Source organism: Crocuta crocuta, unplaced genomic scaffold (assembly GCF_008692635.1).
Source record: "Crocuta crocuta isolate KB4526 unplaced genomic scaffold, BGI_CrCroc_1.0 scaffold55, whole genome shotgun sequence".
Lineage (NCBI taxonomy): Eukaryota > Metazoa > Chordata > Mammalia > Carnivora > Hyaenidae > Crocuta > Crocuta crocuta.
Window position 1 is genome coordinate 2,820,605 of NW_027530512.1, and position 15,976 is coordinate 2,836,580.

At 39.7% G+C, this 15,976-nt stretch overlaps 1 protein-coding gene across 8 annotated transcripts in view; it reads right to left on the bottom strand.

Moving 5' to 3' along the window:
• GARIN2 (golgi associated RAB2 interactor family member 2) overlaps positions 1-15,881 on the bottom strand; it is a 34,813-nt gene extending 18,932 nt beyond the window's left edge. For 6 of the 8 annotated variants that reach the window (XM_077767151.1, XM_077767150.1, XM_077767149.1 and 3 more), the window contains exons 1-3: positions 13,172-13,326; positions 5,912-5,999; positions 2,479-2,641 (exon numbers count right to left, since the gene is read on the bottom strand). In XM_077767151.1, the coding sequence (XP_077623277.1) occupies positions 2,479-2,637 (159 nt within the window). In that variant the 5' untranslated portion in view covers positions 2,638-2,641; positions 5,912-5,999; positions 13,172-13,326. Of the gene's footprint in view, positions 1-2,478; positions 2,642-5,911; positions 6,000-13,171; positions 13,327-15,746 lie in introns of those variants that run through there. The other 2 variants (XM_077767146.1, XM_077767153.1) reach the window with 2 other exon arrangements.
• Between the last annotated feature and the right edge of the window lie 95 nt (positions 15,882-15,976).

The following is a 15,976-nucleotide window of genomic DNA, read 5'->3' on the forward strand; positions in this document are numbered from 1 at the left end:
GGATGCTTAACCGACTGAGCCACCCAGGCACCCCTCACAGAAGTCTTCATTGACTTTTGCCAAACTCTTATATCCATAACCTCAAGAACATAAATAGTAAAATGTAGTAAAATAATAGGAATGATGAGGTTTGAGTATATGAGTTTATACAATCAAATTTTTAATAATGGCTGTGTTAAACAGTAGACTTGCAAACTTCCTGAACACTGAGCTGCTCCAGCACACCCTGGACATAGGGTCAGAGAAATCTCCAAGAGGAAAGACCTCTAGCTGAGACCTGAACAATGTGAGATAAATCGGCTGGGTGGCAGGAGAGCTTTCTAGGGAGAGGAAGAGCATGCGCAAGAATCCCAAAGTCAAAGAATATTGGCCAGTAAAAATCTCTGTCAGTTGGAAGAAGAGAAGACTGGAAAGTGGTTAGACAAGGATGTGAAGGAAGGCAAAGAGGGGCAATACTTAGTTTCTCAGCTGTATGTTCTCAAACAAACAAACAACAACAACAAAAAACAACCACTTAAGGGGCACTTGGATGGCTCAGTCAGTTAAGTGTCCAACTTTGGCTCAGGTCATGATCTCACCATTCATGAGTTCGAGCCCAGCATCAGGCTCTGTGCTGACAGCTCAGAGCCTGGAGCCTGCTTTGGATTCTGTGTTTCCCTCTCTCTCTGCCTCTCCCCTGCTCATGGTATGTCTCTTTCTCTCTCTCTGAAAAGTAAATAAATATTAAAAAAAATTTTTTAAATCACTTAAAAACAGATATACATAGAAAAAGGTTATAGCCCACGCTATGGACCACAAAGCCATGCCTGACTAACAGAATCCAGAATTCATCCAGTACCTGCCCCTCAGGGATGGTGCTCCAGCTCAGGGGTTAAACACTGATGAACCTAAACTGGTCATGGTGATTTCATCCCCTTGCCGATGCTTGCTTTCATCAGGGGCATGTGACCCCCACCTGGCCAATGAGACACAGTGGGGGCCTCCTGGTGGTTCTGGGAACAGTTTCTCAACCCTCACAGAAAGCTATGGGGATGAGAGCATGTCATCTGTCTCTGGCAGCTGTCACCGTCCTGTTTGCATGTCATGTCCTGGGGGGAGCCAACTTGAGGCTGAGAGAGCAAAAGGAGAGGACCCGGGTCCTCAATGACTCCCTGCAGGTGAGCTGTATATACTCTTTTATTTTGAAATCATTGTTCTTATTTGTTTAAACTTGAGTCATGAACTGTGGCAACTTGCTGCTGAAGACATACTAACCATGAGAGATTGTGTACGTTGAAGGGAATAATTTATTCAGTTATGATATGGGGCATGTCTGGTCTACAGCGTGGTAACTACCCCCTCCCCCAGCCCAGTGTTCATTAGAGCTTGCAAAAGGTTATTAGAAAAGGGTGCAGGAAGAAGTGTGAAAAATAAGATTATTAATAGGAAAGAAGCATATAGATGGCAATGACTTATCACATGTGTTCAGGGTGTTACTTAAACATTAGTGTTCTTTGAGGAGTCACCTCTTGCCCAATGCTTGTTCTGGAGGTGAAGTATCAGGGAAGAGAACACATTTATGGAAGATGATGTGTCTGTTGTCTTCCCTGTTTCCTCTCTGTGGAATCAGCTGAGGAGCTGCTTGAATGGGTGTGTTTTGTGTCAGCCTTTATCGTGGTATTTCTGTGGACTTTAGGGGTATAGCCCATAACACTGAACTCACTTCCCTATTTCTTTGTCTGAGTATTTTAATGCCAAATGCTTAGAGGAAAGTAAGAACTGCTCTCAAATTGTAATTCCACTCACAATGTAGGCACATTTTTATGAGAAGAAAACTCTTCTCCCTAACAATTTAATGATTTTCTTTTACTTTCAGAACTAAGAGCCAAAATTTATTTTTTAAAATATGATTTATTGTCAAATTGGCTAACATACAGCGTGTACAATGTGCTCTTGGTTTTGGGGGTAGATTCCTATGGTTCATTGCTTACATACAACACCCAGTACTCATCCCAATGAAAATTCATTTTAATACTCAGCTGTGTTATAGATTTTACTCTTTAAAATGTCTTCTAAATCTATGAAAAGAGCTATCTGAATGCTTTCCTGTGTGGGATGTTTTGAATTCATTGTAATCTCTTTATGTCATTTTGGGAAGATTATGATAGAATGACATTTATGGTAGAGTTAGAACAGAATTCCTAGGTGAGAGTTTGCTGGGAAAAATTGAAGTGAATTTTCCTTTAACATTATAATTATTTTATTTTTTATTTTTTTCCTTAAGTAGTTTATTGTCAAGTTGGTTTACATATAACATGCAGTGCTCATCCACATTATAATTATTTTAGGTGGGTTAAAGTTCCGAAACTATTCCCTTTAATTGTCTCATACATTCCATTATCACATTTAAAATAATTCTCCTCCCAATATATTTAGTTTCTTTGCAAAAATTAATTACTGAAGTTATGGAACTTAATTCAGGGATCAAATATGATTTACCTGGATAAAGTTGCTCTCTAATATGGGAGGAGATACAAAAGGGGCATACTCTCCTCCATCCAACATATTTTGAAGATCTCCTGTATCTTGGGAGGGTAGGACGGAGAAGGCATCTTGCTCACTGCTCCTTGTGGTAGAGTTCCTATTGTTCCTCTTCATGGTGCTTACACACAAACATTCCAGGGGATGGGAATACAGTGAACAGATACAGAAAATTTAGCATGAAGGAGTTAAACAAATGTTATCAACATCTATGATATGCCAGGCACTGCATTGGGCATTGGTGATACATCTGAACAGGGCTGATAAGATCCCTGTCCCCATACAGCTTACACTCTATAGGAAGAATAAGCAACTTAAAAAAAAGAAAAGGATACTGGATGATTAGAGTTCCCAAGACTCTAGAAAAGATCCATGGAACAGAAAATGCCTGGGGCATGGGGCTGGCAACACTAATTTACTAGGGCAGTTAGGAAAGGGAAGGAAACTCTCTAGGAGGCCTTGATATACATGCACCACATCCCCCAAACCATTGTGTTCTGTCTTCCTAATTAATAGTACCACTGCTCTTGCCATCATGGAGAGTTCTCAGATCCTTTTTTTTTTTGTAAATAGGGTATTAAAGCTCTACTACACTGAGAACATCTTTTCCTGACTATTCATCCTTGACTGATCCTTAGCTCATGGATGAGGATTTCTAATCAATGACTGCTGTCTATCTCCTCTGGTCTCTTGCTCTGGCTCTCTCTCCAGAAACCACTTCAACAAAGAACAATGGCTCTACATCATTGGATTTCGCCTCTTATCTACCAGAAATGACAGAGTTCCAAGAAGGGAACAAGGTCTCTGAATGTAATTCTGTTTATATTTTCCAAAGATCATCCTTCCCTTTTCACAAATCCCCCTCCCATGAGCAGAAGGGTCTTGACCAGCAAGCAGCTGCTAATGTGTTCCTACTCAGGGGTATAGTTCCACCTCAGTCTTTCCTCAGAGACTCTTTTTTTATTCCTTCTCCTCAAGCTGAGGGGTGTGTAGTGAATATGTCTTGTTGCTGTACCAGCCAGGGTCATGGGATGCAGAGACCACTGCTACCTGACATCTTATAAGCACATGACTGTGGGCATGGGAATTCCCCATCAGACCTTCTGCTGGTGGCAACTCAATGCCTCCTTTCAGCACACATCTGTGTATGAACATGGGAAAAGTAAAGTCAGAAAAAGCAGGGAAGTAAAATAGTCTAGTGAAGCCAACATGTAAAAAGAATGAGACAGAAAGAGCCTTAAAGAATAAAAGGGGTAAAGATAAAACCACCACCACCACCACCACCACCACCATCTAAAACAGGGAGGATGGGAAATAAGTCCCCACATCAGGATTCAATCCCTCCTGGTCTGACCTGAGAAGCTTATGCCACCAGCCATGGTTCAGTACTGCCTTGAGTGCTTGGAAAGCAAGGACTTGGCAGGTGTTAGCAAGGGTGAGAAAGGTAGGATAGGTCAGGACGGATGGGAAAGAGGAAAAAGAGGGAACAGCAAAGAATACAGAAGATGTCCTTCTTCTTATCCCCTTTTATTCCTGAATAATTTTGTCCTAAATCCATTAGCTGGGACAAAGAGAGGCAGGAATCTGTACTGAGGGGAGTGGGGAGCCTTGGCTCAGAACTCAAAGGAGCCAAGAAGACCTCTGTTGTCAGGAGAAGGGGGTTACAGCGTAAGAAATCAGAGCCTAGCAGGGTGAGGAGGGTGTCTGAGCAGGAGAGAGGATGGTAGAGGAGGGGAGTCATTGGTTATATACAAGGGAATTGGTTAAATAAAATAGGAAACCTTGAGAATCTATATTGATAGAAATAAATGAATAGATTAAAAGTTTGGTGAAGAGCAGAGATTTACATAGCTCAAAGTACCTTCCACCAGCAATACTTATTAATTTTCAAAGGGGAAAAAGTAACTTTACAGTGAAGAAGCCACACAGAGCCTGTCATAGTGGACTGATGAATGAACAACATCAGTAATGGGACAAAACAAAATGGTGGATCATCTTATAGGATGCAATGAGAAGCACAGAGCATTCCCTTGTGATATTCCTCCCAAAGATGCATGACCCGAATCCAACCATTAGGAAATAACAGAGCCGGTTAGAGGGATATCTGACAAAATATCTGGACTGTGTTCATTTTTTTTAATGTAATAATTTTTTTTTACAAATAGTTTATTGTCAAGTTGGTTTCCATATAACACCCAGTGCTCATCCACACAAGTGCCCTCCTCCATACCCATCTCCCCCCTCCCCCCCNTTGTGGAGAGTGCTGCTATGAACATTGGGGTACATGTGCCCCTATGCATCAGCACTCCTATATCCCTTGGGTGAATTCCTAGCAGTGCTATTGCTGGGTCATAGGGGAGTTCTATTGTTAATTTTTTGAGGAAGCTCCACACTGTTTTCCAGGGGGCTGCACCAGTTTACATTCCCACCAACAGTGTAGGAGGGTGAACTGGCCTGTGATCTTAAAAAATGTCAGTGTAACTCAAAGTCAAATAAAAAACTAAGAATGTCCTTGATGGTAAGAAACACAAACTAAAGTATTTGGAAGTAATAGGGCATCAAATTGGCAAATTACTCTTAAAAGATTCAGGAAAAAAAAGATCTTTGTAGTGTATTTGTAGTATTTCTGTATGTTTGTGATTGCTTTGAAGATGTTAATGGAAATAATACAAGGAAAGAGGAAGTAAAAGGTATAGAGGAGAGGATGGGGGATGTAAAAGAAGATCTTGAGGAGATGGACAGGTTCTGTGGGCTAGAGTGAGAAGAGACTTCTGCAACAGCAGTGGAAGAATCCATATACTGATTGGATGGTAGGAAAAAAACACCTGAAGGTTTGTTGCCATCTACATTTTCTCTCCTTTATGACTTATCCAACAGCACAAGGCATTTATACCATCAACACTTTGTTGAAAGACAGTGAAGCTGTCTTAAGAGAGACAGAAGACACAGCAAGTGATCAAAACATCAATTGGATCCTTGGGGGCCTAAATATATGGGGGATTTTCTTCTGGAACATGACAAGAAATCATTAGAAAAGAGCATTTTTGGATGAAAGCAAGGTATAATGGAGGAAGGAAAACAAAGGTCAGCAACCCTTTGGGTCAGGGTGACAAGCAAAATCACAGCAGTTGTTCACCCTTCACTTTTCAGAACAGCTGTGATTTCTTACACTTGTCTTTCGTAGCTCAAACTCTCTCATATCAGTTCACGTATCCGCCTCTGGAGATCTAGAAAAGCATCATTCTTAGTCCACGAAGTTTCCATAGGAGGAAAAGAGGCAAAGACAGCTTGGGAAGGAGAAGAAAGGAGACAGAATGGAGAGAGAAAGGGGAGAGGGTGTGACGATGTAGAGTTTAATATGGTCTCATTAGTATGCACCAATATATCTCACCTCAACTTAGGGTCAAGCCACAGTCCTCTCTCCAAGATGAAGGCGTTAACTCATTTCAGTTTGGGCTTCCTCCTTTTCATGATGAAGTCTTTGTGAAGGAAACAAAAATGGAAAATAAAGTGCATACACAGGAGGAAAATTTCAATACAGACCCTTACTTTTATTTCATACCCGAGGGGTCCATGCCTTAGAAAGAGTTTTCCTAACTAAGCAACGTGGGTGAAGTCCTCAGAGGGCTGCTGTTTATATCTGAGCTGAGCTGTTGTCAATGATTCTAATCATGGTCTTTTGGTGAGTGGAACCAGACAGTCATGAGTTCATAGCTCATGGTTGGCCTCAAATTGCCTGATGGTAAAATTCTGGGCTCCTAAAGTAAGGAAGATATTTGATAATGTGACAACAGAAGTAGTATAGATTCAAATAACTATTTGAGGGTTATATTACAATGGAGGGTCATAAGAAACCTGAGTTATTTTCTTTCTGTAAAAAGCCAGAGTAGCCTATATTACTAACTTTTCAGCTAGCTATTTTGTCACTTGTGTATCATTCTCCATATTGTGCTTGCAGTCTCTACAGACAATGCTTTTTTTCTCTCTGTAAAATTCTGATTTAAATAATCCCTTTATGGACCAGGTAAACTACAGCCATAATAACTACAGAACTCAAATGCCATAAGGCCAGTGTGGAAATTGGTATAACTGGGAATATAAAGGATTCTGGAGTCAGACATATCCACATTCATATTTGGGCTCTGTCGCCTGCTTTTGTGACCTTGGGCATGTTACTTAACATCTCTGAGCTCAAATTTCTCGTCTATAAAATGATGATAAAACTACCTAACTCAATAGAGTGATGTATAGGAAATACTGAACACCATGGTTACCACATAGTGAGCACCTGAGTGCTTATATTGGTCTACTGACACCTGCCCCTTTGTTGAAAAGTATAAGTTAGTCAGCATTTGCTGTGCTGGGTTCCCTCTTGCTCACTTATAGTTTCATATTTCCCAAGTTTCATTCATTCCAATAAACATTTTTCCCCAGCTTAACTCTGAAATGGAATGTTCCTTGTGATCACTCAGCTGGTGGTGGTGGTGGGGAATTGCACAGTGGTTGTTATTTGGCTGCACATGCACAAACTTAATTATGGTTGTTCATGTTAAGCTATGTATATTTATTGTACGACACAGGTTGCATTTAATTGCCATTTAAAATGTGTTTCTAAATCAAAAGACACATGGAGACAAATGAAAATGAAAACAGTCCAAAATCTTTGAAATTTTGCAAAAGCTGATTTAAGAGGGAAGATTATAGCAATACAGGCCTACCTCAAGAAGCAAGAAAAATCTCGAATTAACAACCTTACCTTACACTTACAGGAGCTAGAAAAACAACAACAAACAAAGACAAAGCCAGTAGAAGGAGGTGAATAATAAAGATTAGAGCAGAAATAAAGACTAAAAACCCAATTAAACAATGAAGCCAGGAGCCGTTCTTGGAAAAGTTCAACAAAATTGATAAAACTTAGTCAGACTCGTCAAAAAGAAAAAAAAAAAAGGAGAGAGGAGATTCAAATAAATAAAATTAGAGATGGAGGAGAAAAACAACTAACACCACAGAAATATAAAAGATTATAAGAGAATATTATGAAAAATTGTATGCCAACAAATTGGAAAACTTAGAAGAAAAGGTTAAATTCCTAGAAACATATCACCTTCCCAAACAGAATCAGAAAGAAATAGAGGAACAGACCAATTACTAGCAATGAAATTGAATCAGTAATAAAAAAAAAAACTCCCAACAAAGTTCAGGGCCAGATGTCTTCACAGGCAAATTCTACCAAACATTTAAAGGAGAGTTAAAATGTTTTCTTCTCAAGCTTATCCAGAAAAATAGAAGAGGAAGGAAAACTTCCAAATTCATTTTATGAGGTCAGCATCACCCTACCACTACAAAAAGACCAAAAAGAGGCCAGCATCAACCAAAGACACTACAAAAAGAATAAAGCTACAGGCCAGTATTTCAGAAGAACATAGATGCAAAAAGCCTCAACAAAATATTAGTAAACCAAATCCAACAACACATTAAAGTGTGTTGTTGGATCAACCATGATCAAGTAGGATTTATTCCCAGGATGTAAGGGTTGTTCAATATTCACAAATCAATCATTGTGATATATCACATCAATAAGAGAAAGGATAAAAACCATATGATCATTTCAAAAGATGCAGAAACAGCATCTGACAAAGTGCAACATCCATTCATGATAAAAACCCTCAACAAAGTAGGTTTAAAGGGAACATACCTCAAAATAATCAAGGCCATGTCTGAAGAATCTCAGTTAATTTCATAATTAATGGAGAAAAACTGGGAGCTTTTCCTCTAAGATCAGGAACTAGATAAGGATGTTCACTATTACCACTTTTATTGGACATAATACAGGAAAAGTCCTTCCCACAGCAATCAGGCAAGAAAAAGAAATAAAAACATCCAAATTGGTAAGGAAGAAGTAAAACTTCCACTACTTGCAGATGACATGATACTATAAATACAAAACTCCAAAGACTCCCCCAAAAAACTACAAGAATATAGTTATCTTGATGAGCACTGAGAAATGTATAGAATTGTTGAATCATTATATGGTACACCTGAAATTATTATAACACTGTTATGTTAATTTATACTTGGATAAAAATAAAATGTGATTCTAATGATAACCTGAAAACATTTTGTTGATACCCGCTGGTGTGGTTAAGAAAGTTCAGTACAAAACTTGTAGAAGCCTTGTCAGAGGCTAGGAAGAAGTTCCCAGAGACTGGAGTGGAGCTTTCTTTTAAGAAATGCACAGAGGATGACAGAATAGAGTATGACAGACATCGTACGGAAAACTTCTAAGTAATAAGAAAGCTTTTAATTGTGTAATTAGCAACATTTTTTTCTTTCTCAGTGGTCCATAACATAATGGATATAATAATTGGTGGATCTTAGATTTGATCAAATGCAGTAGTCAACTCTTGCTCATCCAGAAGTGGGTGACAAAGTGAACACTAAAAAAAAAAATCACTTTAAGAAAAGAAACAAATAAATGCAATGTCTACTGTTAGCAAATTCATGCTAATCTGTGGATGCTCAGTGGTCACCAGGACTAGGGAATGCCCCTTCAGCAGTCATTTTTGTGGTCCCCTGGGTCCCTTCGATGCGAGAACAGTCCCTCCAGAGAGCAATCAGTGGACAATCTTCTGAGGGAGCAAGTGTAATTGTGTATTTAGGGCCACACAGAAGGAAGTGGAAATGAAGGGGAAGAAAGGGTTCAGTGAATTTGCAGCCACACTGGGCCTTGCCCTTCTCATCTCTTTTGAACTCTGGAACACAGGGGAGGTCAACTATGGAGCTAAAAATGTAATAGAACTTTTATCTTCACCCATGTGGTGTTACTTTGTTTCTAAACATTTGTTTCAGAATTGTTTTGACACTTTTGGATCATATGTATAGATGGTAAATGTATGCTGAATTTTAACTAGTTTTGTTGTAACTGTCATTTGAGATTACCAATCTGTCCACCACAACCCCTGCCCACACCTCTCCAATTATCCTGGTAATGAGCCAAGACTGCATTGTTCTTGAGACATATGAAGCATTCTGTGAAACCAATTTTTGGCTAAACACACACCCCACCACACATTTCGTCAAAGATCCAAAAGCAGAATCATCAACTGTTAAATTAACTGGGGTGCCTGGGTGGCTCAGTCAGTTAAGTGTCCGACTTTGGCTCAGGTCATGATCTTGTGGTCCGTGATTTCAAGCCCTGCGTTGGGCTCTGTGCTGACAGCTTGGAGACTGGAGCCTGCTTTAGGTTTTGCGTCTCCCTCTCTCTCTGCCGTTTCCCTGTTTGCACTCTGTCTCCCTCTTAAAAATAAATAAACATTAAAACATCTATTTACTAGGTTTACTCTCAATATATGGAGAGATAATATTAAAATTTTAGTGTGTTTCTTTTTAGTTTCATAAATTTATATATGTACAATATATATTTATATCATATGTAAAATATACAATATTATATGTTAGTTATATACATTGTGTGTCACATATAAATATATTAAAATTTTCCTATAACATTAAATATTTTTAAAAGCAGGAGTTGCCAATCATGGTGTGGACCCACTTGGAATATCACAATCTTTTGTAAGACGTACTAAAATCAATTGTGCCCAGTGGCTAAACTGATGCTTGAGAAATGAGTTTCTCTTAAAAAGCAGTAGATAATTCATGGTCCTCACTCTGATAAGTTCCCTGTGCTCTACTGTGCTTTCCTGTGGAAAGACCGCGACAACCTGACTGCTTACAGCCCCCAGCCCTCGTATCCAATTGCAACGCTTACTGAGATATTGTTATTAATTATGATGAGTCAAAATGATTCCAATTTGTGTGGGCTGGACTTTTATAGATAGTTTTGTTCACCTAATAATTTACTCATGGATCAGTTTTTAATATAGCTTTTTTGAGATATTGAGATATAATTTACATATCATCAACTTCACTCATTTCAATGATCTTTAGTGTATTTACAGGATCGTACAACCATCACCATAACCTAACTTTAGGACATTTTCATCATTTCCATGGATACATTTTTAGTAAGGATAAGTGTAGACAATGAGTTATGCAATTATGTTTCTCTTGTATTCCCTGTGACCACTGCAGGCTAGAGAATGATATGACTATAATCATTATGATGAGAAGTCAGAGCAGAAAGATGTTGCAAGTGAAATCTGCAACAGTGTTATTCATATTAATGAGAACACCATTTGTAGATTCTACATAAATATTTTAAAAATAAAGCAAGGGTTATTTATGCAAATTCTTTATGAAAGTTCATGCTATCTTGCTTTATTAACATTACATGTACAATAAAGATCTGCAATATAAAACTCATAAATAAAAAGTAAATTTTAGTATTAAAAAAGGTTGATCACATCAAAGGGCCAATGAATGTATGTGTTATGGAGTTACAATAAAAGTATTTTGAATGAATGTGTGAAATAGAACAGAGATGCAAAGCAGGGTTGCTACAGGGTATCATGGGAACCTGGCTTCATTTCACAGATGCACAAAATCTTTTGTTATAACTTGTTCTACAAGGATTGTGTATTCATTTTCACAATCACAGTTTATATTTTTCTGATAATTTATGCCTTTCACTAGGCTCAATAAATGTTTTCTACATCCAATTAAGCAAGCATTGTATGGAGAGAGTGTATATAAGGGTTTTAACTGTGTTACAGAGCGTGAAGAAATCTAATTCTATTTGAGATAGACCCTAACTTATCCTGTCACGAGCAGATTCTTTACATTCTTTGTTATTTCTTTTAATTAGTAATCCCCCCGTCCTCTTTTCTCTTGTTTGGCTTTAACTGAATGGAGATTAATTTAGGAGATAGTTATAAAAGGTTGTACTTTTCTGGAGAATCACACTATGACTTCATTTGAAAAGGCATTGTTGGCTACTTTTAGTAAAAAGAGAAGGCAGAGAGATTCCATATTAAATGGGATTACAGATCAGAAACCAACGCCAGCAGTTTAATGGGGGCATGAAGCACTGACAGGCGATGAGCTGTATACATTTCAGGGATGGAACTTTTTTGGCTTTGCTCCAGACTTCCCATGACATCACCAGACTTCCTTATCTGGGTAGTGTTTCAAGATGACCAAGGCCCCAGTAGGGCTAAGAATAGTGTGGATATGAAGTACATTCACCTGTGGGCAGTTGTGGACTGTCTTGATTTTCCCATGAATAAATGTAATCACCGGGAATTTTGTGGACCAGTGACAGGTTGACTTTAATGGAAATTGGGAAAGGGAGGGAGAAGGAGTCTGGGAGCCAACATGGAAATGTTTTCAGGGGCTTTTCTAACCCCTTAATTTGGAGGGATGTCTATAATTGTTTGCTATTTACCATTCTCATTTGATCTTTTCCCACTGATAGTTTATTATAAAAAATTTTCAAACCTATAGCAAAGTTTTAAGAATTCTATCGTGAGGGGTGCTTGGGTGGCTCAGTCGGTTGAGTGTCCCAACTTCGGCTCAGGTCATAATCTCATGGTTTTTGAGTTCAAACCCTAAATCAGGCTCACTGCTTCCAGTGCAGAGTCCGCTTCAGATCCTCTGTCTCTCTCTCTGCACCTCCCCTGCTCATGCTGTCTCTTGCTCTCTCAAGGATAAGCGAAAACGAAAACAAAACGAAACAAAAAGAATTGTATAGTGAATGAATGCCCTTATACTCACCACCAAGATTCTCTTGCCGTTTCTTCTGTGTGTGTTATTTCTCATCTGTAGTTACATAAAAGCTCTTACATGGTAGTGTTTACCCATTACTTATTCTCTGGTTGGTACTTGTGCTTTGAGGTTGGTTCTTTATAGCACTTTGAAGCATAGCATTTTCTTAGGTAGTTTTTTCTAACATTCTTAACAACACTAGTGAACATATTTTTAGGAGTGGTGCATTACAATTCTATGTTGCAGCTCTGGTCACATCTTTGAGAAGGTTTGACTGTTGTGGACCTCATTCGCCCAATGGGGCCCCCACTAATCATTCAGCTTTGAACAGCAAAGCCCTATATTCTGGATCTTCTCTCCCGTTTGAATAATGAAAAGTGACCATTTTTCCAAAAGTTCATTCAATTTTCACTCATGAAAGAAAATTAGAGTAATGGTTTGGAAAACCAAAATTAATTAATTAATTGATTTTAAAGTTTATTTATTTATTTTGAGAGGGAGAGAGCAAGGGGGGGAGAGGCAGAGAGAAAAGGAGGGGGAGGAGAGAGAGAGACAGAGAGACAGAGAGACAGAGAGAATCCCAAGCAGGCTCCACACTGTCAGCGCAGAGCCCGATGTGGGGCTTAAACCCATGAAGCTGTGAGGTCATGACCTGAGCCGGAACCAAGAGTGGGACACTTAATCGATTCACCTATCCAGGCTCCCCGGAAAACTAAAATTCAAAAATAATTGGAAAACTTGCTTATGTTTTAACGCAAATTCTCAATGAAGTTATTTTTAAGAAAAATCCAGTAACCAGAGTTAAGTCTCTGAGCTTTCCTGCTTGTTCTGGTTGCAGCATAAGACATGCAACTAGAAGGAAAAGAGGAAGATGGAAAGAAAATAGACATTTTTGCCTTGAATTATTCGAATTCATTCAACTGGTATCCATTTCCCTCTTCCTCACGTTCGCACCAAAAATTGCAGTAATCACATAGTCACTTACATAGATGAGAGGCTGAAATAGATCTCTGGAGATCTCCTGGATGCCTACTAGAAGAATAGTCCCCAAACAGCAGGTTTCCAGCTCTTTTCACATCTCTTTCGCAGAAGGTGTTTATGTCTACGAGGCGGCAACTAACCACTTAGTAAAAGAAGCAGAGGAGGCCAGGCTGCTCGGGGCATTGTTCTATCACTCCTGCATCACAATGTGCAGACATAGTGTCTGAAGGAAGAGAAGAGCACTGGGAAAGAGCAGCCCTGGAGGTCAGGGCTGAGATCAAGTGTCGCCAGCATTCCCGTGGAGCCCAGACAGCTGGTGAGTGCTAGTTCTGGTTGTGGGTGTGAAGTTTACAGAGGCTTCCTTGGAGAGAACAGTCAACTGAGCAGTAGAATCTCCATGGCAAAGAGCATGCTGAGAAAGTTGAAGACACTTTATATTGTTTACCATTCAATCGATAATTCATCAATTTCCTTACATCCCAATTTTCGGAAACTTGAACAGTTAGGTCGCTTTGAGCTTCTGTAAAGAAAAGCTTCAGAAGAGTGTAGCATTCTTAGAGGGCAGAGGCGGCTTCATGCTTCCAGCATCTAGTGTATTTTAGATATATTGGGCTCTGGGCTGTCAGTGCAGAGCCTGCTTGGGATTCTCTCTCTCCCTCTCTCTCTGCCATTCCCCTGCCTTACTATCTCTATCTCAAAATAAACAAACATTTAAAAATATATATAAAAGCTCCCAATTAATAAAAAAAATAGGCATCAGGTTCTGGTGATCACTCTCCACACACACACTGGTTCAGTCTGAGGACAGAGGCAGCCTCTCCATGCACAGACTCAAAGCGTTTCCTGTTATCCTTGCTTTAGACACGCCTTTTCCTGTCTTCTATCCTGAATGTCCTCTTTGGTTGGAAAATTCTTCCTGTAATCATATGAATACCATGGACTAGATTTCTAGTCACCTATTTCTTCACTCAGCACAGTTATTACATGGTCATCACTTGCCATGTTCCTGTTCTTCCTGCCTCAGGGCCAGGAAACATTTTTCAATAAATATGATCTCACCTTTTTTCATGTCAAAGTTAATTTTGATGACACTCTTTGGTATTTTCTTACTTCCATTTTTTTAGGCTATTGGTATATTAAAAAGTGAAGAATAGCAAAAGGGAGACATAATCATGGAATATTTTAAACATTTACCTTGAAAATACTGATGTTTTTTAAACATGCACAGAATGTAAAACTATATGCATAACTTGATTTGGAGATGATGCCGCAAGTCAGCATTTGAGGTGCTTTGTCAAAGTGAGGTCCGTGACCAATTAGCTTCTGTCCTTGTCCCTTCATGAGATGTGCCCACTAACTCATACCTTGATGTATGTTGCATGTTCTAAGCTTGGGATATGAAGTTTTCCTGTCAGGTTCTGCCGCTGGCCCCCTGGTGACTGTTATACAAGGCCAATTCTGTTGGTCTGTTCAGTAATGAGTACCTACTGTTTACAGGGCACCATGCCATGCTGTGGCTACAAAGATGAATGTCTTTGCCCCCAAGGAATTCACCATCAACTGGGGGAGGGGCTATCTAAGCAGACTATTCCAATGATATGTAGTGATAAGTAGGAGCACAGGTGAGGGGCACTTAGTTCAGTTTGGAGATTTAGGGCAGGGTTCCTGCAGGAATTAATGCCCAAGCTAAGTCTTGAAAGATTAGCCATCCTGGGCAAAGGCACTGAGGCATAAAATGACATGGTTGGAAGGGGTACCTGCAAATTGTCTACTGTTACATAAAGTTGGAGGGGGGAAAAGTGAAGTTGGAAGAGGTATGGGCTAGGTTCTGGAGGGCTCTGAATGCCCCTAACTGGGGGCTTGGACCTTTTCTGCTGTAATAGTTTTCTAACAAGGAGTCTTAGCCTAATGGGATTTGTGTTCTTGATTGATCAGTCTAGCAGCAGTGTGAAGTTTGGATATGGGGAGGGCAGTTCACGTGGCAGAGGAAACACCAGGTAGTGGCAGTAAGAATAGAAAAGAGAGGGTTATTTCATAACTATTGGTAGAGTTGACAGAATCTGGTGACTAATTGGATGTGGGGAGTGAGAAGGAATGACTCAGAGGTTTCTGGTTTGGGAAACCGGGTAGACCAGAAATCAAAATGTGAACAGAGGAACAGGTGTAGAAGGCAGAGAATGAGTTCCTTGTTTTTAGGAATTCTTGTCTGGTATGGTGCCTCGTATTCAATGGGTATTTAGCAAATAATAGNCTTCCCAAAGCAGCTCTTAGCAGATTTGCATTATATCATAAGGTGTGTATGTATTTAGTATTTCACCCAACAGCCAGCATATTTGTGGGCATGATCTGACTCCATCCTGGCTTCAGTTCCCTCAAAATAGATCTCAGACCCCACCCCCATCCCTCATCATACTCTGTTTCCTTTCTGATGTTGTATTCTTTAAGCCCTTTCCTCTGTCTGAAATGCTATTTTCTCAATTCTTAACATATGGGGCTTATTTTCATTCTTTAGATCTGAGCTTAAAAGTCACTTGGTTACAGAGCCCTTCTCCATCACTTGACCAGTGATTGTGTCCCACCTCCAAATCCACCGTTGCAATCTGCACTGTGGTGCTGGGGCTGGAACTCTGCAGTCTTTCACCAGCTGGCTTCCTGTTAGGTTCAACAAGAGGTTGCATTAGACTGTAGGGAGCTTGGAAAGTGAGGGAAGGAAGAAGGAACTGGTGATCCTTCCTGTTCCCTTCTTGTTTCTGTCAGTGTTGCCCTGGCAACAGCAACTGGTTCTAGCCTCCATTCTCCACCCCCCCCC